This window comes from Carya illinoinensis, chromosome 8 (assembly GCF_018687715.1).
Source record: "Carya illinoinensis cultivar Pawnee chromosome 8, C.illinoinensisPawnee_v1, whole genome shotgun sequence".
NCBI lineage: Eukaryota > Viridiplantae > Streptophyta > Magnoliopsida > Fagales > Juglandaceae > Carya > Carya illinoinensis.
In genome coordinates, this window is record NC_056759.1 from 34,747,348 (window position 1) to 34,769,743 (window position 22,396).

The 22,396-nt window shown below is 39.7% G+C and overlaps 1 protein-coding gene across 1 annotated transcript; it reads left to right on the forward strand.

Annotated features, from left to right (window-relative positions):
* Window positions 1–631: 631 nt before the first annotated feature.
* Window positions 632–22,034, forward strand: LOC122318314 (aminopeptidase P2). Its single transcript, XM_043135554.1, has 13 exons — window positions 632–1,019; window positions 1,791–1,916; window positions 2,083–2,202; window positions 3,075–3,350; window positions 3,841–4,013; window positions 7,823–8,077; window positions 13,976–14,127; window positions 14,609–14,799; window positions 16,839–16,947; window positions 17,033–17,187; window positions 18,252–18,344; window positions 19,500–19,580; window positions 21,754–22,034. Exons 1-13 carry the CDS (start codon window positions 645–647, stop codon window positions 21,823–21,825), a joined length of 2,178 nt encoding a protein of 725 aa, XP_042991488.1. The 5' UTR covers window positions 632–644; the 3' UTR covers window positions 21,826–22,034.
* Window positions 22,035–22,396: the final 362 nt, after the last annotated feature.

Genomic DNA, 22,396 nt, shown 5'->3' on the forward strand with positions numbered 1-22,396 from the left:
ATAAAAATTATAATAATAAGATAATATGAGATACGATGGGTTGAGAGCCCATCCCAATCCAAATCGAGCCAATGCTCTAATATCCGAAGATGATTTGTTGAAAGATGTAGCTCAAGTTACAACTTAGCAAATGGACTTTCCACAAACTAGACAATATACCGTCTCTCGTGATTTTTGCTCCACTTTTTTCTTATAACTATCTAAACATTTGGATGTGAACTTGATCACAAGAGAAGCAAGAGATATAACCAAACAACTAAGTTCATAATCAAGGGCGAGTTGAGTTTTGAATAATCATTGAACTCTCAAACTCAGTTTGTAACTTCGTTTAATTTTTTAAAATTTAAACAATATTCGATTATATTATAATTACGGTCTATTTATTTTTATTTTGAATGATTTGAATTTGTTCATAAATTATTTAAAAAATGAAATCACATTAAGAAATATTTTACATTTTATTTACTTAATTAAGATAAAAGTATTAATAAACATGAACTATATATATGTACATTCACTAAACGATTGTCGTTTGTTTCCCTCTGGTTTCTAGCCATTAGGAGCTTATTGGAGGAGACCTTATCCACCAAACGTCACCGTTTCATCACTCTTCAAGGCCCCACCTTCTTCTTCCACCACCTGTGATGCTTTTCCTGTTTGCCTTCTCAGTATCTCTCTCTAGAACTCAGTTTCCCTCTCTAAACATGGTTACCATGGGCTTGTTACCATCACCCTTAATGTGTACTCATACACACCCTCGCTACCTCCATTTTCTCTCTTTCTCATTCCCAGTTCTCCACAAATTCAAAAGCCGCCCCAAACTTTTCACTAAATCACCAAACGCCCCAATCCTTACCATCCGGAATTGCACTCCCATCACGGCCAAGCCCTCTTCCGAAATCAAAAGGCACAGCACCGGCTCACAACCGGACGAGAAGCTCCGCAAGCTCCGGGACCTGTTCTCGATACCCGGGGTTAACATCGACGCGTATATCATTCCCTCTCAGGACGCTCACCAGGTTGGATTCTTGGGTTTTAGTCGAAGTCTTGGTGGTTTTGCTGATGTGTTGCAGCTGGATTTTCAATGATTAGGCTGAACTCGTGCTTATTTCACTTTATTTTTTATAAGTAAGAAGTTTATTAAAACCACGTACCTAGGAATAGCCAATACAAGAGAAAACACCTAATTACAAATTAAAGTTGAAAAGCCGCTCGAAAGTCATTGGGACTAAACCCATCCATTACAATAACCGAAGGCCAAAGCAACAAAGTATGAAAAAAGAAATCCTTAATCCCATCCACTGAGCGTTCTGTATTGTCGAAACAGCGACCATTCCTCTCATTCCAAATACACCATATAAGATAAAGAGGAATCATCTCCCAAACAGCCGCCACTTGATGATTTCCTCAAATTCCTCTCCAACAGGCCAAAAGGTTCCCCACACTCTTAGGCATCACCCAAGCAATGCCAAGCTTGACAAAAACCTCATCCCTGTGTTCTGGTCTGTTATTTTGAATGCCTTCAGCATTTGTGATAAAAAAAGTATAGGTTTTTCAACTTCTCCAACTATCTCCTCATTGTATTAGATTTTATTGGCCAAGCATACATTTGTTGTTTGTTTTCGCACACCAAGTGCCAATAAAAAGAAAAACATATATTTGTTGAGGACAAACTGAAATCTCTTAGTCTTTATGAGGTTTATGTTTCTTTGTTATGGGACTAGAAATAATTTTTGTGAATTCAAATGTTGCCTCCAGCAAATCTTAATTGCCTTCATTTTGGCTTCCAGAGTGAGTTCATAGCTGAATGTTATATGAGGAGGGCCTATATATCAGGTTTTACTGGCAGTGCTGGTACTGCTGTTGTCACAAAGGATAAAGCAGCTCTTTGGACGGATGGCCGTTATTTTCTCCAGGTTTAAGAAAAGGATAATCTTTGTCTCAACTCTTCAGCTTTAGCTCTGTGCCATATGCAAGTCAAAATGTTTTTTTCTTTTCTCCAATTTTCTCTTTGGTCCAGTCTAACAATAGGTGGTGGGGACGATATTAATATTAAATATTTTTTTTCTCTCTAATGATTAGGCTGAGAAGCAGCTGAGTTCTAGTTGGATTCTTATGCGGGCTGGTAATCTTGGAGTTCCTACCACAAGTGAATGGCTTAATGATGTTTTGACTGCTGGTAGTAGGGTTGGCATTGATCCTGTAAGCAATACGTTGCTGCTTAAATGGCTGCACCATATTTCTTATTCTTTTTTAGCACAGTGCAATCCATTGTTTCAAGTGTTGATTTTGACTACTCATTTGGTTTTTTCTTTTTTCATATTAAAATTTAGATCCCAGTCATCTTTTGCACTTACAATCATGGAGAGTATGCTGAATTTCATCTTTTCATTATTTATGGGACTTTTTCAAAAGTTAGGATATTATACATAATAATCTGATTCATACCTGACTGTCATGTTATTCCATATACTATCTGTTAGATTATATCCATTGCTTTTCTCCCCATATTCGGCTCCCCCTGTGATACCCCCGTATTGAGTGAGTATAGGCCAAATGAGATCTCACATTGCTTGTGAGGGAGAAATTTTTGCTCTTTATAGTGATTCTAATGGGATCCAATTATATAATTGACTAGTCCTTCTGGAGTATGGCCCAGACGTGGCTTGAGCCTTCTTTGGATCATTACAAATTGCATCAGAATCAATTCCAGCAAAAATGTGGGATTTGAGCAGTACCAACGAGGACGTCGGGAATTTAAGGGGAGGAGATTATGATACCCCGTATAGATTGAGTATAGGTGGTGAATAGGATTACACATTACTTGAGAGGGAGAACTTCTTGTTCTTTAGTAATTCCAGTGGGCTCTGATTGTACTATTAACTAGTCCTTTTGGAATAAATGGCCTTGATGTGGGATGAGCCTTCTCTGGGTTGTTATTAACCGCCCCACCCCCCAAAAAAAACACCTTTTGATGCATGCAATATCTGCTTTAACTTATTCATGCCTACTATAGCATTTTCCAGACTTGACTGCCTCTGATGCTTCTGTCTTTGGTACTGTGAAGGGAGCAGTTTCTTTTTTCTTCAGATGCTGCAGAGGAACTGAAAGAGGCCATTGCAAAGAAGAATCATGAGCTGGTTTACTTATACGATTTAAATCTGGTGGATGAAATTTGGGGAGAATCAAGACCTAAACCTCCAAACAAACCAATCAGAATGCATGACCTAAAATATGCTGGTTTAGATGTAGCATCGAAATTATCTTTGCTGAGATCTGAACTTGTGGATGCTGGTTCATCTGCCATTGTCATATCAATGCTTGATGAAGTTGCATGGCTGTTGAACTTGGTAATGTTTCTGCACAGCACCTTTAGATTGGAAATTTTGGAAAACATGTCTACTGAAATTTTGGAAATTCTTGCTGTTTTATGCTTCTCCTTAAAAACTGGGAAAGAAATCCTTTTTATTTTTATTTTTATGTTGGGGAACCTCTCAAAAGTAGGGCCCTTTGGACCCACCCCTGCAAAGTAAACCTCGGTCCCGTGCACCGCACCCTCAGAAGTTTCCCTACACGGAATTGGTTAAATCGTTGGTTTTTCACCAGGGGGTGTGGCCCCAAAGGATTGTTTGCACCTATGAGGTGTTGAACCTGGGGAAGAAATCTAGAGACATGGGACATCCTCTGCAGCAACATCTTCTTCTTCTTTTTTTTTTTTTTTTTGAGTGGGCTGCCCTGTCCCTCACAAGATTGAAATGAAAAGTTCTAATAATTTGTCCAATGATTTTTCCTCTTTACATCTCTAATCTTTAAATTGAAATCTCAATTTTTGTTTTGCAGAGAGGAAGTGACGTTCCACATTCACCCGTCATGTATGCATACTTAATTGTGGAGATTGATAGAGCAAAATTATTTATAGATAATTCTAAGGTCACGCCAGATGTGATGAATCGCTTGAAGAATGCAGGCATAGAGTTGAGGCCATATGATTCTATTCTTTCTGAAATAGAAAGGTAAATTTGAGACCTCTCCTATCTATCTACCTCTACACATGTGTGTGTGTGTGTGTGTAGCATCCCCTTCCTGATAAGATTAGGAATGTTACTCCATAACATTTCATGTGAATAACACACATTTCAGTTTTGACTGGATCTCTGTCTTTTCTATTGATTTTGTCCTGCAAACTTGTCCTCATCGTTACCTAGGTAGTTATAACACAATGAATTAGACAAATACTCAGTAAATAGCCCAGCATTCAGAAAAATGTTATCAAGCTAGTTTTTTTTATTTTTTTATTTTTTTTATATATAAGTAAGAGAAAAATATTATTAATTAGAAAATAGGCAAAGCCCGTGTACATAGGAAGTATACATAACACCTAGGGACGTTCTATGTGCGATGAATTAAAGACAGGAACTCATGAACATTGTCCCCGTTTAATACAATAGCGGACAACCAAAGCAATAAAGTGTGTAGGAAAAAGTTCTTCAACTCTACCAAAGAGCGTTCCTTGTCTTCAAAGCAGCGTGCATTTCTTTCCAACCAAAGATACCACATGATACACAGCGGGATCATCTTCCACATTGCTGCCACTTGATGACATCCTTGCATCTTCCTACAACAACCCAACAAATCTATCACTCTCGAGGGCATAACCCACGCAACATCAACCCTTTGGAAAATCTCATCCCGTAACCTCACAGTGTAGTAGGAGATGATCAACAGATTCTCTATTCTTTTTACACAAATAACACCAATCCATCACTACCCACCCTCTCTTCCTCAGGTTATCTGTGGTCAAGATCTTCCCAAGGGCTGCATTCCATACAAAAAATGCTACTTTAGAAGGCACACGAGACTTCCAAATGCTCTTCCAAGGAAAGAGAGAGTGGTCTTGTGATGATAAGAGTTTATAATACGCCTTTACAATTAATTTCTTCTTATTATTAGACCTTCACTTCAAGTGTTCACACTGTGCCATAGGAGTTCCCATGGAGTATAGTAAGCTGAGGAAATCTGAAACCATAGGCAATTCCCAATCATGAAAGTCCCTGATAAAAAGAACATTCCACTGATGAGCACCATGAAGGAATAACCACACATCTGCCACTGAAGCCTCCCTATTAGTAGCAATACGAAAAAGAGTTGGATAAACTCTTTCCAATGTATGGTCTCCACACCACACATCCCTCCAGAAGCTGATACGATTACCATCTCCAACTACAAAGCGAACATGTCTTTCAAAACAAGACCACCCACTCCTTATAAATTTCCATAAACCCACTTCATTGGAGCACCAACCACCCCAAGCAGCTCCATATCTTGCATCAATAATTTCTTTCCACAAAGACGCCCCCTTCAAATGATATCTCCATAACCACTTCCCCAAAAGGGCTTTATTAAAAGTTCTCAAGTCGCGCACTCCCAACCCTCCTTGTGTAACTGGAGCACAAACTGTCTTCCAACTAACTAGATGGAATTTCGTCTCCTCCCCCAAGCCCCCCCATAAGAATGCCCTTATGGTTTTCTCAATCTTGTTCCTCACCCCTACCGGTAAAGGAAACAAAGATAAGAAATATGTGGGAAGATTTGAAAAGGTACTCTTAATAAGAGTAAGATGGCCCCCTTTTGATAAATAAACTCGTTTTCAACCAGCCAACCTTTTCTCTATATTCTCCACCACCCCATCCCATATAGTTCTAGCCTTAAAAGTTGCACCCAATGGAAGTTCCAGATATTTCAAAGGCAAAGAGGACACCTGACAGTCCAATAAGCTTGCTAGACTGTGTATATTTGAGACCACACCCACCGGAACCATCTCAGACTTACCAAGATTCACCTTGAGTCCCGACACTGCTTCAAAGCAAAGTAACAATGCACGTAGAGTTTGAATTTGGTTGTTATCTGCTTCACAGAAAAGTAAAGTATCGTCTGCAAATAAAAGATGAGAGATAATAATCGAGCCACCAGTACCATTACCCACTTGAAAACCAGATAAGATACCTCCACCAACTGCGGCCTGCACCATTGGGCTAAGAGCCTCCATAACTATGACAAACAAAAGGGGAGATAGGGGATCTCCTTGTCGCAAACCCCGAGAACTATCAAAAAATCCAGCAGGTGTACCACTAACTAGCAGTCGAAATACAATGACTCATCTAGGCAATCTACCTATCACCAAAACCACACCTCCTGAGCAGGTATAAGAGGAATTCCCAATTCACATGATCATACGCCTTCTCTATGTCAAGCTTGCATAAGATGCCTGAGCCTCCCTCCCTCAATCTATGGTCCAAGCATTCATTTGCAATGAGCACCGAGTCAAGAATTTGTCTTCCACAAATAAATGCGTTCTGAGGCTTGGAAATAATATGTTCCAACATCGGGCTTAGCCTGTTAGCAAGAACCTTTGAGATAATCTTATACACTTCACTGATCAAGCTTATAGGACGGAAGTCCTCAATAATTGAAGCCCCGTGTCTCTTAGGAATGAGCGCAATGAAAGTTGCATTAAGGGATTTTTCAAACTTTTCAAAAGAATGAAATTCTCTAAAGACCTTTAGAACATCCCCTTTGACAATGTCCCAACAAGTTTGAAAGAACCCCATAGAAAAACCATCCGGCCCGATGCTTTATCCTTAGTCATCCCAACAATGACCTTGTAGATCTCATCTTCATTGAAGGGTCTCTCCAGAACGCTCGCGTTCTGAGAGTCAATAGCATCAAAAGATAAAGCATAAAGCTTCGGCCTCCACTCAGCCGGTTCTGAGAGAAGGGTCTCATAATAATCCACGATATGATTTTCTAAGTCCAAGGGAGAGGATAACACCTGAGTACCTGAGTGTAGCGGCTCTATAGCATTATTGCGTCGATGTGAGTTTGCCACTTTGTGAAAGTACTTCGTACACTTATTACCTTCTTTCAACCAAAGGGCCCTGGATTTTTGACACCAAGAGGTCTCCTCTAACAACAACACCCTCTCCAAACTCGCCAAGACTGTACCCTTCCTCACAATCATCTCCTTCGAGGAATCTCCCGATAATTCCCTCCCCTCTAACTCCTGCAATTCCTCCACTTTAGGCTACTAACGCCTTAAAAGGTTAACTGCTGTATTTTGTTGCATTCAGACCCTAGGCTGAATGATGCAGAGTGTATGTGTAGCACATTTCCAGCAAGCATGCACTCGATTTAGGTGATTTTTAAGGCCGTCTAATGAAGTGATTTGTACACAATACGAAGGTTTAAAGGTAAATTAAAGCCTAGTGATTGGGTCTGGATTTGGGCTCCAACAGTAAACTTTTGAGCCTCAAGATTTTGCTAAGTGTGCACGCGGGAACGCTGTTGATGTTATTCCAGCACTGGGACAGGGGTTTAATATCAAGTATCCTAGGAAGGCCCAAACAGCAGCGATTAGAGACTGCTGTGGTCAGAAGTTCTTCAGCAGTCAGAAATCCCTTATTTTGATTCATGAGGTCATCATTACGTTAGACAGGCTTTTTAAAACGAAATTGCGAGGAAATCAGTTTGTTCTCACATTGGACAGCACGTGTATAAAAATCCACCTTTCAAGGGGTAGCTTTGTAGTCAAAGGTTGGAACTAAATGACATAAAAAAATGCTGCTGTAGTTGGAATTGAACTTCTGGTTGGTTTATTCACATGTTTAGTGCTGCAAATGCATCCTTTCAGCTTTATCTGTTATAGATACCAACCTATATGGAGACTACGGTGTCTGTAGGCTTGCTTTTACATGCATACTGGAGTAAACTTAGTTCATAAGCACTATAAACTGAAAAAGAATACCAGATGATTATGTTTTCTCAGTTTGGCAGCACAAGATACTCACCTATGGCTGGATACATCATCTGTTAATGCGGCTATTGTCAATACCTATAAGTCTTCCTGCGAGAGATTTACTGGGAGCCGTGGGAATAAAGCCAAGGGTAAGAGTAAGATGCATGATAGCTCCAATGGTCAGTCTGAGGGGCACAGTGGAGTATATAAGTCATCCCCTATCTCAGTGGCAAAGGCAGTAAAAAATCATGCCGAGCTAGAAGGGATGAGGAATTCTCATTTAAGGTAATTCGTTGCTTCCTTTGGGACCTGCTATCTTTTGATGATTTAATGTTTATATTTTTCATCTTATCATTTTATTTCAATGCCTTAATATTAAGCTTGAATCATCGGTTTTGTATATGCAGACCATAGAGTGATTTAGAATGTAAGCGTTAAAGTCAGCACGTTTGCTATTTACCAACTTGTTTTAGTAGTTTTTTTAAACTAATTTTGATGAATAGTAATTTTTTTAACTAATAGAAGTACTATGAAGGAATTAAACTTTTTCTCATTGTTTTTGGTCAAACTATCAGTGCTGGCGCATTTCTTGTTTTCTCCGAGTGCTACAAATAAATAGAAGCATATATTTAGAATTTGCCACATCCAATTTCTCTTGATGATGGAAAACAAACACTCGTTCTCTCCGCTGAGTTTATGTGGTCCGTGATGGCGTTATACAACTGAGCTTTGGGGTGTTGGTGTGCTTAGGATGGGTTTTTCAAAGGGCATTGCGATAGAATCAAAACTTTTTTCACTTCTGTAGGAGGGGGATCTCTTGGTTATTACAGAGAGAAGCTGGAGGGTGGTGACAAAGCTAGTACTGGGACATTCAACTGTGCAATGGTTGGCAAAGGCCTTGGAGGATTGCATGAAGGAAGAAAAGATAGATTTCTTCACCACAGTCAAGGAAGGTAGCCGCAGTTCTATAGTGTAGCGCTGTTTGAATGGTCACAGCCATTATATTGCAGTGGTGAAATATGGTGGTGGTGGTAAAAGGAACTTTATATTCGTTCATGAGGAGAAGGAGGGCAGAGGGTGGAGAAGGATGGGGGAGGCACTGCGGGAGTTTATTCATGAAGGGAGAGTCACTTACAGTGATGGAGGACTGAAGAGACCACTGGCGGCGAAGGTCCAGCCACAACCTCACTCCTACAGGGAGCTGTTGATGGTGGAGCAACCTCGTGAACTTTGAAAAGGGGATGGCGGCACGGAATTGCGGAGAGGTGCTACTACTAGGAAAGGTAATGGACACTGCTTTGGCATAGATTTTTGTCCTGTACAGTGGCAGACCTGCAGTTGGCATGGCAAAGGGGGAAGTCCATAGTACACTGTTGGAAGTGAAGGCTTAGCTGGGTACTTTGTAGAATAAGGTGGATTGGCTAATACAGTGCGTTGAACTTGATGCTGATTTTTTTTTTTTTTTTGGGGGGGGGGGGGGGGCGGCTTGGAAATAGGTGGGCCTTGTGTGGACTTAGGTGAGGGAGATGGGCAGCGTATCAAGGGCTTAGGCCCGTTAGTTGACGGCCCCAATTAGTTAAGAGTTGCTGGGCCTTAGCCCATGGGGAAAAAAGGGGGAGAGCCTCAGCCTGTTGGGCCCCTTCCCGTGCGTAGAATTCGAAAGGGGGGTGACCATTGGCCCACCACATACGAAAACCTTGCAACCTTGCCGGGAAAAGCATTGGGTGCACCGCGACCAGCTTTGGGACCATTGACAAAGGTCCAGAAGGTGCCGGCGATGATGGTGGAACTAACGGCAGTGAAGTGAAATGGGGAAACAGAGGAGATCCTACCACCGAGTGCCGTAATCTCGGCTTATTGTGGCCAGAAAATGCCGACAAACACTCTGGAAGCACCACCTACCCAGGCGGAGGCTCCACAACAACCTGAGGAGCACCTTGAGATGCTGTTAGAAAGAGATGGTGAGGAGAAGCTGGAATTCGTTAAGGATGTTGTAGAGGGGATATCTCAGATGCTCAATCCTATTGGTGGTAGTGACGAGGGGATGGTCCCTGATGTGGGTACTGTGGTCGAATGGGAGGGCAAAAATCTGTTTGGGGAGGAGGAGAGGGGGATGTCATCGAATTCACAGTGGGTTTCTAGCAAAGGGGAGCCCTTTCCTCTAAATTGTTTATTACCAATCGAGTCCAATGTATTTGACTGGGTGCTCTGCAAGGTAAAGGAAATTCAACACTGTGTGGAAATGGAGTGTGTGGATTTTGAGGAACAGTTTATGGCTCTTCTCACTGCCATAGAGGTGGGCCACTCTCAGCTTAAGAGACTCAAATGGTCGTTGCACTATCAGGGCAACTCAAGCCATGATAAATCCAAAGGGAAGGGAATTGTATCTCCTTTATGAAGTTGAAAATTGTGTCTTGGAATGTCCGCGGGTTGAATGAGGCAAATAAGGGTCTTCATATAAAAAATTTGCTTCAGAAATGGAGGGCGGACTTAGTATGTTTACAAGAAACCGAGCCAAAATTTGTTTCTAGGAAAATAGTGCGAAGTGTTTGGAGTTGTCCTTATGCAGATTGGGTCTATCTTGCATCGAATGGGGCTTCGGGTGGAATTTTAGTGATGTGGGATAGAAGGGTGGTGGAGAAAATAGAGGATTTTGTAGGGGAGTATACTGTGGCATGCTCCTTTAAAAGTGTGGAAGATAATTTTTTGTGGGCTTTTGCAGGTATATATGGGCCAAATGTAGACAATATCATAAGACTATTATGGGAAGAACTTGCTGGAATACATAGCTGGTGGGACCTTCCTTGGTGCGTAGGTGGAGATTTTAATGTCGTAAGGTTCCCCAGTGAACGATCCGAAGATAGCAAAATGCGCCTAGCAATGACAGAATTTTCAGTATGTATTTTTGACTTGAATCTGGTGGATCTTCCTCTCATGGGGGGCTCCTTTACTTGGTACAATAATCAAACTTGGTCTCGGCTGGACAGATTCCTAATCTCACCGGATTAGGAAATGCATTACACGGAGGTGTGTCGAAAGAGGTTGCCTTGTCTTTGCTCGGATCATTTTCCCATCTTGTTAGATTGTGGTGGTATCCAAGGCGGGCACCGATATTTTAAGTTCGAAAACATGTGGCTTAAAAGTGAAGGCTTTGTGGACAACATAAGGTGATGGTGGTGATCTTATCAGTTTCATGGTACCATTCCTACATACTTGCAGGCAAACTAAAAGCTTTAAAGAATGATTTAAAGTTTTGGAACTCTCAATCCTTCGAAGACATAGGGGAGCGAAAGAAAAAATGGTGGAGGAGCTACAAGAGTTAGAGAGGATACTTGAGGATAGAGTCCTTTCCCCAAAAGAATTATCGCAGAAGGTAGAGCTAGCTTCAGAGTTGGAGAGATTAATTTCTCTAGAGGAGGAGATCTCTTAGCGTTAGAAGTCAAGAGCATTGTGGTTGAAAGAAGGGGATCGAAGCACAAAGTTCTTCCACAGAGTAGCTAATTCTCATAGGAGAAATAATTCCATTGAGATGCTAAATATCAATGGTATAGACTGCATGGGGGCTATTGTGATTTGGGATCATGTGGTGGATTTCTACGAACAGCTGCTTACAGAACGAGAAGGGTGGAGGCCAAAGCTTGATGGATTGGTTTCGACTCTATTGAGTCACAGACAACGTCTTGGTTGGAGAGACCTTTTGAGGAAGTAGAGGTCTATGATGTAGTAAGAAGAATGGTTAAATATAAAGCACCAGGTCCAGATAGCTCTTTGATGAGATTTTTCCAAACATCTTGGGACATAGTGAAAGAGGACATAATGAACATGTTTCAAGAATTGTTCTCGGTTGGGAAGTTCGAGAAAAGCCTAAATGGCAAATGCTACTTTTATTGCATTGATCCCGAAGAAGATTGGAGCATCTGAGGTTAAGGATTATAGGCCCATTAGCCTCGTTAATGGGGTGTACAAAGTTATCTCCAAGGTGCTCGCAAACAGATTAAGGGAGGCTTAGGGTAAGATAATTATGAAGCCACCAAATGCATTTGTAAGGGGTCAACAAATCCTGGATTTAGTCCTTATAGCCAATGAATGCCTAGATGGCAGATTAAAGTTTGGTATCGCAGGGATTATATGTAAGCTAGATATGGAGAAGACGTACGATTATGTAAACTGGGAGTTCCTTCTATATTTGCTGGGGAGATGTGGTTTTGGGGAGAGATGGTGTACGTGGATCAGATGGTGCATCTCAATGGCAAGGTTCTTAGTTTTGATTAATGGAACCTAGTTGGTTTCTTCAGCAGTTCTCGTGGCTTGAGACAAAGAAATCCGTTGTCTCTACTTCTCTTTGTTATCATCATGGAGGCCCTTAGTAGGATGCTATCGGCCATGGTTATGAATGGTCTTGTGGTTGGATTTTTGGTTGGTGACACCAATCGGGGCCTTGTTACTATATCTCATTTATTATATGCAGATGACACTAATATTCCGCAAGGCAGATCCAAACCAGCTAAGGGCATTGAAGGCACTCTTATTATGCTTTGAAGCAGCGTCAAGCTTGAAAGTGAACTTCGATAAATCAGAGTTAGTGCTAGTTGTGAACGTCAGCTACACTCGGCAATTGGCCAGCACACTTGGGTGTAAGGTAGCCTCTCTTCCCATGAAACATTTGGGATTGTTGTTGGGGGCTACCTCACGGGCTTTATCAATTTGGGATGCAGTTATCGAGAAGATAGAACAAAGATTAGCAGGGTGGAAAAAATTGTACTTGTCGAAAGGTGGCAGGATGACTAATTAAGAATACTCTTTCTAACTTACCAACATATTTTCTGTCTTTATTTCCAATTCTAGCTAGTGTGGCGGCACGGATTGAAAAACTCCACCATGATTTCTTATGGAGCGGGGTGGGGGATGAATTCAAATTCCATCTAGTCAATTGGGACAAGGTGTGCAGGCCAATCTCTTCAGGTGGGTTGGGTATAAAAAATATGAGAACATTCAATCTAGCCCTACTTGGGAAATGGCTATGGAGATATAATATGGAACCAGAAGCCCTAAGGAAATTGGTGGTTGATGGCAAATACGGAAGCTTGTGTGGTGGTTGGTGTACTAGAGAGGTGAATGGGGCCTATGGAGTGAGGGTTTGGAAGCACATTAGACGAGGGTGGGGGGTGTTTACTCGCCATAGTAAATTAGTGTTGGGTGTGGGTTCTTGGATAAAATTTTGGAGGGATATATGGTGCGGGGATGAGGCTCTAAAGGATTATTTTCCATCTATTTTCCAGGTGGCATGTGATCAAGAATCTTCAGTGGTGAACCTCATGGTTCGATCAGGGGACCAAGTCCAATGGAACATCACTTTCAGTAGAGCGGCCCAAGATTGGGAAGCAGACAGCTTTGAGGCTTTCTTCAGCCTAATGTATTCCGTGAAGCTGAATGGACAACGAGCCGATACGTTGTGGTGGACACTTGCAGGTAAGGGTGCATTCTCGATTTGATCCTTCTATAAGTCTCTCACACAATTACTGAATATTCAATTCCCATGGAGATTAAGACGCCCCCCGAAGTAGCATTCTTCACTTGGACAGCTGCCCTGGGCAAGATTTTGACAACCGATAATCTGAGGAAGTGCCGGGTCGTTATTCTAGATTGGTGTTGCATATGCAAGAAATCCGTCGAGACAGTGGATCATCTCTTGTTACATTGCAAGACAGCTAGAGCCTTGTGGATTGAAGTGTTCAGCCGAGTAGAGTTAACTTGGGTAATACTTGCCACACTGGTTGAGTTATTGGCCAGCTGGACACTTCCAGGAGGTGTTTCACAAATCAAAGTCATATGGAAGATGGTCCCTATCTGCATTATGTGGTGCATATGGCACGAGCATAACAATCGGACATTCATAGATAAGGAGCGGACACTAGAGGAACTTCGACCTAAATTTTATTTTTCCGTACTTTATTTCTATGGGCCATAGCTGTAGACTTTCAAGGCCTAAATTTTCATGATTTCTTGTTTTCACTACTGCAACCTAGAAAGGTCTTATCTCTTGTATACTATTTTGTGTACTTGGGCTATGCCTATCTTTATCAATAATATCGTTTACTTATAAAATATAATATATATATTATCATTTACAAAGATGAATTTTGCTAAAAACTGTGGAAGACGTGTCTTATGTCTTCTGTGCAGGGATGCTGCTGCTCTAGCACAGTTTTGGGTCTGGCTGGAAGATGAAATTCACAAGGGCGTGAAACTAACAGAGGTCGAGGTTTCTGACAAGCTTCTTGAATTTCGTTCGAAGCAGTACGGTTTCATTGATACAAGCTTTGACACTATCAGTGGTATCTCCTGTTCTACAATTTTATCAGTTTTGTTTTCTACTTTTAGAGTTTAGATCAAAATAACCTTATAAGAGGTTTGTGAACCTCTTTTGTTCTGATTGCCTGTTCTCGAGTCATAGTGTAAAGGCCAAACCTCCCAAGTGGTGTATCACGGTAATAATTAGTTACGGTGAATGTCCACTGTGCAATCTTTCATTGTAGTTCTGAAGTATGGTTTTGTTTGTTCCACCTCCTATGGAATAAGAACTTAAGAGGTTATATCTCTGTAACATGCTTGGCTATGGATTGAATTTGTTTTCCATGCTTTTTATTTATTTATTGATATGTAGAAATAAAATCATATGCTTCAATTCCTTTTGTGCTTATGCAAAGGATCATTGTGTTAGTTTCTTTGCAAATGGTGTATATTTATAATAATGTATATAGATGTTTTATTATCTTTTATTAAACCTCACTGCTCACAGTTAGTATGTTCTTCTAGCTACTGGTGCAAATGGGGCTATCATACACTACAAGCCAGAAACAGAAAGTTGCGCTGTGTTGGATTCAAAGAAACTCTTCCTATTGGATAGTGGAGGTCAATATGTTGATGGTACTACTGACATAACAAGGACTGTACATTTTGGTGTACCTACTGCACGACAAAAAGAATGCTTCACTCGAGTGTTACAGGTAGCTAAATGTTTGTTATTTTATTTATTTATTTATTTTTATATGGTAAAGAGAAGAGATGGTTTTTTTAAGGTTGGCTTCTGTCTGAATTCAGATGCTAAAACGAATCTGGGTGGAGTGGGTCCAGGTTTTAAGTTCAAATGTTGATTGGAAAATGTTTGTCTGGTTGTGAACCACTGATGTTTTGCTTACTGCCATTATGCTATTTCTTGTCCTCTTCAACTACCACGATAGAATAGCATGATGCGACAAAAATATATACAAGGGAAAGTACACTTCCCACCCCCTAACTAACAGGCGTTTTACACTTTGCATTCTTCAACACCTGTTAATATAGCACCGACCATTAGTGGTCAATGTTGTGATGTAACCTATTTCTCCATTAATGGCTAGACCTGGATTAAGGGTGCTTTGACAAAAAATGGCAGTTGAAGAGTGAAGTTTGTCGATTTTGGTAGTTAAGGGTGAAAAGTTTAAAACCCTGTTAATTAGAAGGTGAAAGGTGTATTCATCCCAATATATGCATAATTTTTTAACTCCTTTTAAGTACAGGTCTTTTTGCACTTCAGAATATTCTTGTATCTTACATTTAAGCAATCTGGTCTTTTTTTTATGTGTAAGTTAAGATTTTATTGATGAAGAATAGGCAACAATCTGGTATTTGGTGCATTGAAAAAATCAATTTGCAAGTTTGGTTATTGACACACCCAACAAACCGCTGATGTGAAAGGCTAACATCAGCTATCATAAAAAGTATTGGTGTTTTGACTTTTCTATAACTATAATGAATTCTACAAGTACTTATCAAAAAAAAAAAAAAAAAAAAGAAGAAGAATTCTATAAGCTGTGTTTATTGACATGCTTGCAAGTAGGCCTGTGCAGGAAACTGCTAGACCCGACCTGCCTGTGAAACCCAAACCGAACCAAAAAAATAGGTTTTAACTAATGATTGGGTTCGACCTGTACAACCCGCCTCTTAAAACAAGCCCACGTTTTATGCTTCAGATGAAACATTGAAACCCTAGCAGCTCCCCCCCCCCCCCCCCCCCCTTTCTCTCACTTCTCTTTGCATCGCCACTGTTCCCCCCCTCCCCACTTATCTTCGCCATCACCACTTCTCGAAAATTGTCGGCAAGGAGGTCAAGGCTCAGATTTGGGACACTACCAGCCAGGAACGCTTCTGCACCGTCCGACCTGGTTTTTCCGTTCGTCATTGCCAGTTTCTGTTTGGTTGCCGAGAAATGGGTGCTCGGTTACAGCTCCATTGATTTCTGCTTCTGTTTCTCTGATTTCTTTTGGGAGATGATTTTTGTTTCTGTTCGTCATTGCCAGTTTTTGTTTGTGTGGATTCTCACCTCCAAGCTGAGGTACCTGAATGGACTAGTGTGGTTTCAGAGAGGAAAACCATACTTGTGTGGCTGTCGACTCCCAGGTTCTGTTGAATATGGGAGGAAGTTTCACTTCGGTGGACAAATGCTGAAGAACAGAGATTTAAGAATATGGTATGCCGAAGAACAGAGATTCTGGGTATTACTCCAAAGAATGTTGATAGATGATGAATGAGTTTGGATCATTAAGTGATGGTTTTGGGCATGAAGCACTGAAGGTTCCAGAATCCAGGCACCAAGTTTCCAGCATGTTCTTACGGGTTGAAGAAAGGAAAAACATACCTAGAAAGAAAATGTCATTGGAAAAATAAATAAATATTTAAAAAAAGGGAGGAGGAGGAGGAGGAGAGGGGGGGGGGGGGGGGGGGGTTGACCAGACTATGGTCGGGTCAGGTCGGTTTGTACTAACCTGGGAGCTGGCGGGCCCAGATACTGACCGGATAGGTTGGGTTGCAGGCCTACCTGCAAGTAGCAGAACTCTTGTGCATTATAGTTGTGGGTTTTGTTCCCCAATGATCTCTTAGTAGATTATAAATTGTAGTGTATGTAGTGTGGCTTTCATTTTCATCTTGTACTTCTTGAGGGTTAGTAGGGTCAATTTTGACTATGAACTTTTTATTTTTGGATTTTTCTGATAGTGGCCAGTTGCAGGGTCACATAGCTCTCGATCAGGCAGTATTCCCTGAATGTACCCCTGGTTTTGTGTTGGATGCATTTGCTCGTTCTTTCCTTTGGAAGATTGGGCTTGATTACCGGCATGGTATGTGTTTATGAAGTTGTGAAGTAACCAATTAAATGAATCTGTTGACATGATCAAATGATTTCTCTTTCCCTTCCATCTTTAGGAACTGGGCATGGAGTAGGAGCTGCACTGAATGTTCATGAGGGCCCTCAAAGTATTAGCTACAGATATGGAAATATGACCCCCTTATTGAAAGGCATGATTGTAAGCAACGAACCTGGCTATTATGAAGACCATGCCTTTGGTATTCGAATTGAGGTACTCTTTCAGCTGCTCTTTTACAAACTCAAAATTCAACTTTGCTGTAAATATACCTGGACTCTCTATTAGTGATGTCCTCTTTTTGTTAGGTTATAGTAAAAAACAAAAAGGTTCTAGTAGATGAACATGGGTTTTTTTAATGATATGCTTCCAAGCATCATCAGCTGGACAAAAACCAATGTTTTTCTCGGGGTGGAGAAGAATATATATATATATATAGATATTAAGTTCTAAGTGGATAACTATGTTTAAGAGGGTTCTCATTACCTTCTTATTGAAAATGGTGGTGAAGACGAGGATGGATAAATAATTTTTGTGAACTTGATTACAGCTGTTATTTTCTATACTTTTCTGAAAGGACCTGTATCTTCATTTTAGATGTTAAAATTTAAAACCTTCAGTAGTTCAGATTCTTCAGAAGTCTTTAGTTATTTATACATCCAATGTACTTGGCTATGCCTATTGGAATTAATAAATTTTTACTTACAAAAAAAATCTTTAGAAACCCCAAGGGGTTGGCCCAAGTGGTGAAGGCCTTGGTCTTGGGGTCTCACTCCCTTCAAGGTCCAAGGTTCAATACCTCATGGGTACAAACAATCCTTTGGGGCCACATCCTCTAGTGAAAAGCTAGCGATTTAATCAGTTCCGTGTAGGGAAACTTCCGAGGGTGTGGTGCACGGGACCGGGGTTTACTCTGCAAGGGTGGGTCCAAAGGGCCCTGCCTTGGAGAGGTTTCCCGACAATAAAATAAAATAAAAAAATCTTTAGTTATTTATTTTGTGATTTTACAAGAGGTTCAGCTTTTTTTCTCGAAAAAGAGGGGCGGGGGGAGGGGGAGCACAATGCTTTGAATTTTTTACTCACATTTTTTCTGATAAAGAAAGCTCTGTGTGCGTGTGTGGGTGAGATATGCATATATTTGTTCGTAATGCTGGTTGATCTCTGTTATAAACGTTCAGATATCCTCTAGATGGTTAAAGAAAGACTATTTCTCTCTTATTGTTCTTGCACATGCTTGTTGCATTGTAGCTTAGGTTCTTTTTTTTTTTTCTTTTCTGCAGAACCTCCTTTATGTGAAAGAGGTTGACACACCTAATCGATTCGGAGGGGTTGGATACCTGGGATTTGAAAAACTTACATTTGTCCCCATTCAGGTATGCTAATATTTAACCTGTAAACGTAGCTTTGTCATGAATATCATCCTGGTACGGTTGTGCGAAAAATCAATATCAGTGTAGAATATCATTTCTTGGCCCGGTAAGAGAAGTTAACTTCAAAGTGGACAAAGCCTGCTTTGTTTACAATGTGGGGTTATTTGCTGAGGTCTCCGTCAACTGTTTGGGTAGTTTTCAATGGGCTTTTAGTTGAAATTTGGTCTACATAATATTTGATCATACATACCTGGTTTTGTGGCTCTACTGGGCTGACAACGAGTTTCGTAGAAGTGACAATTTTTCTGCAATCGAAGGGACTTAGTGATGGTTTAAATGCATGGGAAGTGAAATAACAGTCACCCATCCCACAACGATATGTGGGTGCACAAACACATATATGTATATGCTAATAAATGGATACTCAGCACTAATGCGCAAGACATCTCTATACCTATCTACTTGGATACTAGTTCATTTTGCAATACTTGTGACTATAACATACCAAATTTCAGATTCTTTTCATACATTTTTTATTTCAGATTCTTTTCGTACATTTTTTTTAATTTTTTTTCATAAAATTATGGCATGCTTAGAATGAGCAGAAAAGAATATAAAAAAAAATGGTTGTAGCTAGTTGTGGAGTTCTTCTTTTTTTTTTTTTTCTTTTTTTAATATATAAGTAAGAAATTTATTAAAACCACCTAATTAGGCATAGCCCAAGAACTAGTTGCGGAGTTCCTGTGGTAACGATGTTAATTTTGGGCAACATTCTCAACATCCAAATGGGATAAGTAGCCAATGACCTTGTAGCCTATTGGCGTTTGCTCCCCATCTCTCATGAGGGATGTCCAGGGATCAAAGTCCCCATACCCCAACCACCCTAATCAAGTTTAATTGGTAAATGCACAAAAGGACTATATATATATATATATATGACTACCTGTGTTTCTTTCTGGAAATCTAGATCTCAGTAATTATTAACCTGGATTCTGGAATAATTCAGAAAGCATTTTAAGATTTCGTGCTAGCTGCCTGTTAGAAGAGCATGATTTATAATTAAATAATAGATGAGCATCCTCAAAAGATTTATGTTATTTAATAGTCTGTCTAAAACAAGTTAGTTAATTACTGCTTGTTTTTGGTTTCATCATGCAGAGTAAATTGATCGATTTATCTTTGCTCTCAACTGCGGAAGTCGATTGGCTTAATGAGTACCACTTACAAGTTTGGGAAAAGGTAATATTCCACATCTAGAAACTATTTCTAGCTCCATGCAGTTGTCTTCCATGGAAATCAGACTTTTGGTAACAACTGCTGAAACAAGTTTTAATGATCTGTTATTTCTCATAGCTTTGGACCCTAGAAGTAGGTTTCATCAAGGGCACATCTGTTTTTAATGTACCTTGTCACATGTAGAGTATTGAAATCAATTGGTTTATTAGACTGTACGTTTAATCGACTAGTAAAGATGAAATGTTACTACTTTAGGTCACCTGGTTTTGTCACTAGTTTAGAATGAAACTAGTTGTAGATCCTCGATTGTGTTGGGAGAAGTATAATTCATCTAATGAAAAATAAAATAAATAAAATAGTTTATATTTTCTAAGTTTGTTCTATTTGGTTTTCCTGATGACCAGAAACCCCAGAGAATGCAACATGACTTTATGGGCGAATATGTATTGTTAGAAGACGTAGCAAGAAAACTATAATTGTTTTTTTGATCAGTAAATAGGAACTTTATTAAAATTATTTTTTGATAGGTAAAGAGAAAAGAAAATAGGAATTTATTTAAAATTATAGCAAGAAAACTATAATTATATAAAGAATACAAGTTCATATTACTTTTTGGGTGTTATATATAAGTTTTTATAAATTGTATAAACTTAGATTTAAATAAAACTATAATTTTCAAGTATAGGAGAATCAACCTGAAATTGCAATTGGCTTATAAGCTTCCAAAATGTATTTATTGGACCTCAGGATTGAAGTGGTCATAATTGAGTTTAAGCCTTTTGGGTATGTTTGGTTAACAGAATAGGATGCTGAAATAGAATAGCTTCCCATGGAATAGTTATTCTTAAGTTTGATTATATATATATATATATATATTTTTTTTTTGGACAAGGAAGAATAAAGAATAACTATTCTTCAAACTGAGAGGGATAACTATTCCTCCGTAAAATGAGAAGAATAGCTATTCCTGGTGCGTTGGAGTAGTAAGTTTTTAAATTCCTTATTTCTAATTATTTTAGAATAACTTTAAATGCCCTGGTGGTTGGCAAATTACAAACACCCACGATGCCCAGACCATCCCCATGTCGTCTCAACCCTGGAAGTCCATTTCGAGGGCCACCCTTGTAGGTTTGTAGGTTTTGTAGGTGGCCAGCTAAAGAGGCTAAAGAAAATGATAGCCTCTTTGTTGTTGAAACACAGTGTAACTTTCCCCTCGGTGACTCATATCAAGGATGCTTTTTGCGAGTTCTTGCTAGGATGCGTTAATCTTTCAAATGCCTTCTTTTTGTCTAGCATCTACTGGAATAGGGTGTTCAGAAAGCCTGTACCCCACTCAGAATGGCCACTGTGTGATTTTATTTTATATTTAGGCTTACAAAATTGAAAGAATTGTTTTTACAAAATTTGTGGGGTTGGATATTTTAGGAATTTTACTCCGATGCCAACAAGACCTTATGTGTTGTCACCAAACCCCTGGAGGTTGGCTCAAGTGGTAAGGGTTTTGGTCTTAGTGGTATGCTCCCTTCACTTCTAAGGTTCAAACCTTAGGGCAAACAATTTCAAGGGGCCACGTCAAATCTGTGAAAAGCCTTTGATTTACGTGATATGTATGATGTGGACACTTTACATGAGTCCGGAGTTTAATCGGGTAAATGACATGTTACGTTTACAAGGTCTTTCGGCACTCCTCGTCATCAACAAAATGTGTTGTCACCAAACAAAAGAATATCAATGTCTATTCCCATTCCTAAAGTAATTGGAATGGGCATTCTGGTCCCTTTGGAAATAAGAAAATCCATTTCACGAACTAAACGTACCCTAAAGCTTCCGGAATGTATGAGTTAGGAAAGGTTGTGGTTTCATAAAATTTAGAGGATTGGAGCCTCCAATATTATGTGAATTTTTGTAGGAAAAAGAGAATACTTGTTATTTCTCAATTGACAATGATACAACACCAACTATATTACAATTTAACTACTACTATATATTAAAATATTAATGTTTTCTGACATAAAAATGTTAATATTTTCTACTTTAATTAAAAAATTCTGTATTTGCAGCGGCTCCAAGTAATTAAAAAAACAATTTTTTTTTTTTACTCAGTTGTAAACAGATTATAACATAGTTGCTCTTATATCATTTTCCATTTATGATAACTAATCTAGACAAGTTGCAGGTCTCACCATTGCTGGATGGTTCTGCTCGTCACTGGCTTTGGAACAACACTCGGCCACTTGTCAAACAGTGATTCCCCACTCATTTTGTTCTATTTGTACTTCAATTTATAACGAGTTGTCTTATTTATTTTAAATCCTTTGTACGTACAATGTAGAACTCTACCAGTTGGGAAAAGATTACAACTTGTACAGTACAAACATTATAGGAATTACTAGCTTTGTTTTCTCGGACAAAAAACTATAGAAATTATTCAAGATCGTCTTTATTTTTTGAGAACTATAGACGTGCATTCCAAGCTTTTGTATAATTGCCGAAGTTAAAAGCTTGTATAATGGCCGAAGTAGGGCCTGTATATGATGTAACGAGATCTGTTTAATGGTATATCATCCATCTTCAGGCCTATGTTCCTTCAACTCATTTTGACGTGTTTGCAGTACCGCAACTAAAACATTGTGATTTCAGCTCCTGTGGTTTTACCTTCATGGCTTTAACGTGTGGCATAACACACGCTTGAAGAAAACACAGGCATGATTTTTGGCAAAGTTGGGGATATGATTTTCCCCCTTTTCTTTCTTTGCATTACGTGGTTTTGTTATACCCGCTGCCTCTGGGTCAAGCGAGGACAGCAAAACGCAGCTACC

Excerpts from the sequence above, each read along its gene's own strand:
- LOC122318314 (XM_043135554.1), top strand. The coding sequence starts at position 645 with ATGCTTTTCCTGTTTGCCTTCTCAGTATCTCTCTCTAGAACTCAGTTT. Across the intron at positions 16,948-17,032 it reads TGGGCTTGATTACCGGCATG|GAACTGGGCATGGAGTAGGA; the intron begins GTATGTGTTTAT and ends TTCCATCTTTAG. Across the intron at positions 19,581-21,753 it reads ACTTACAAGTTTGGGAAAAG|GTCTCACCATTGCTGGATGG; the intron begins GTAATATTCCAC and ends GACAAGTTGCAG.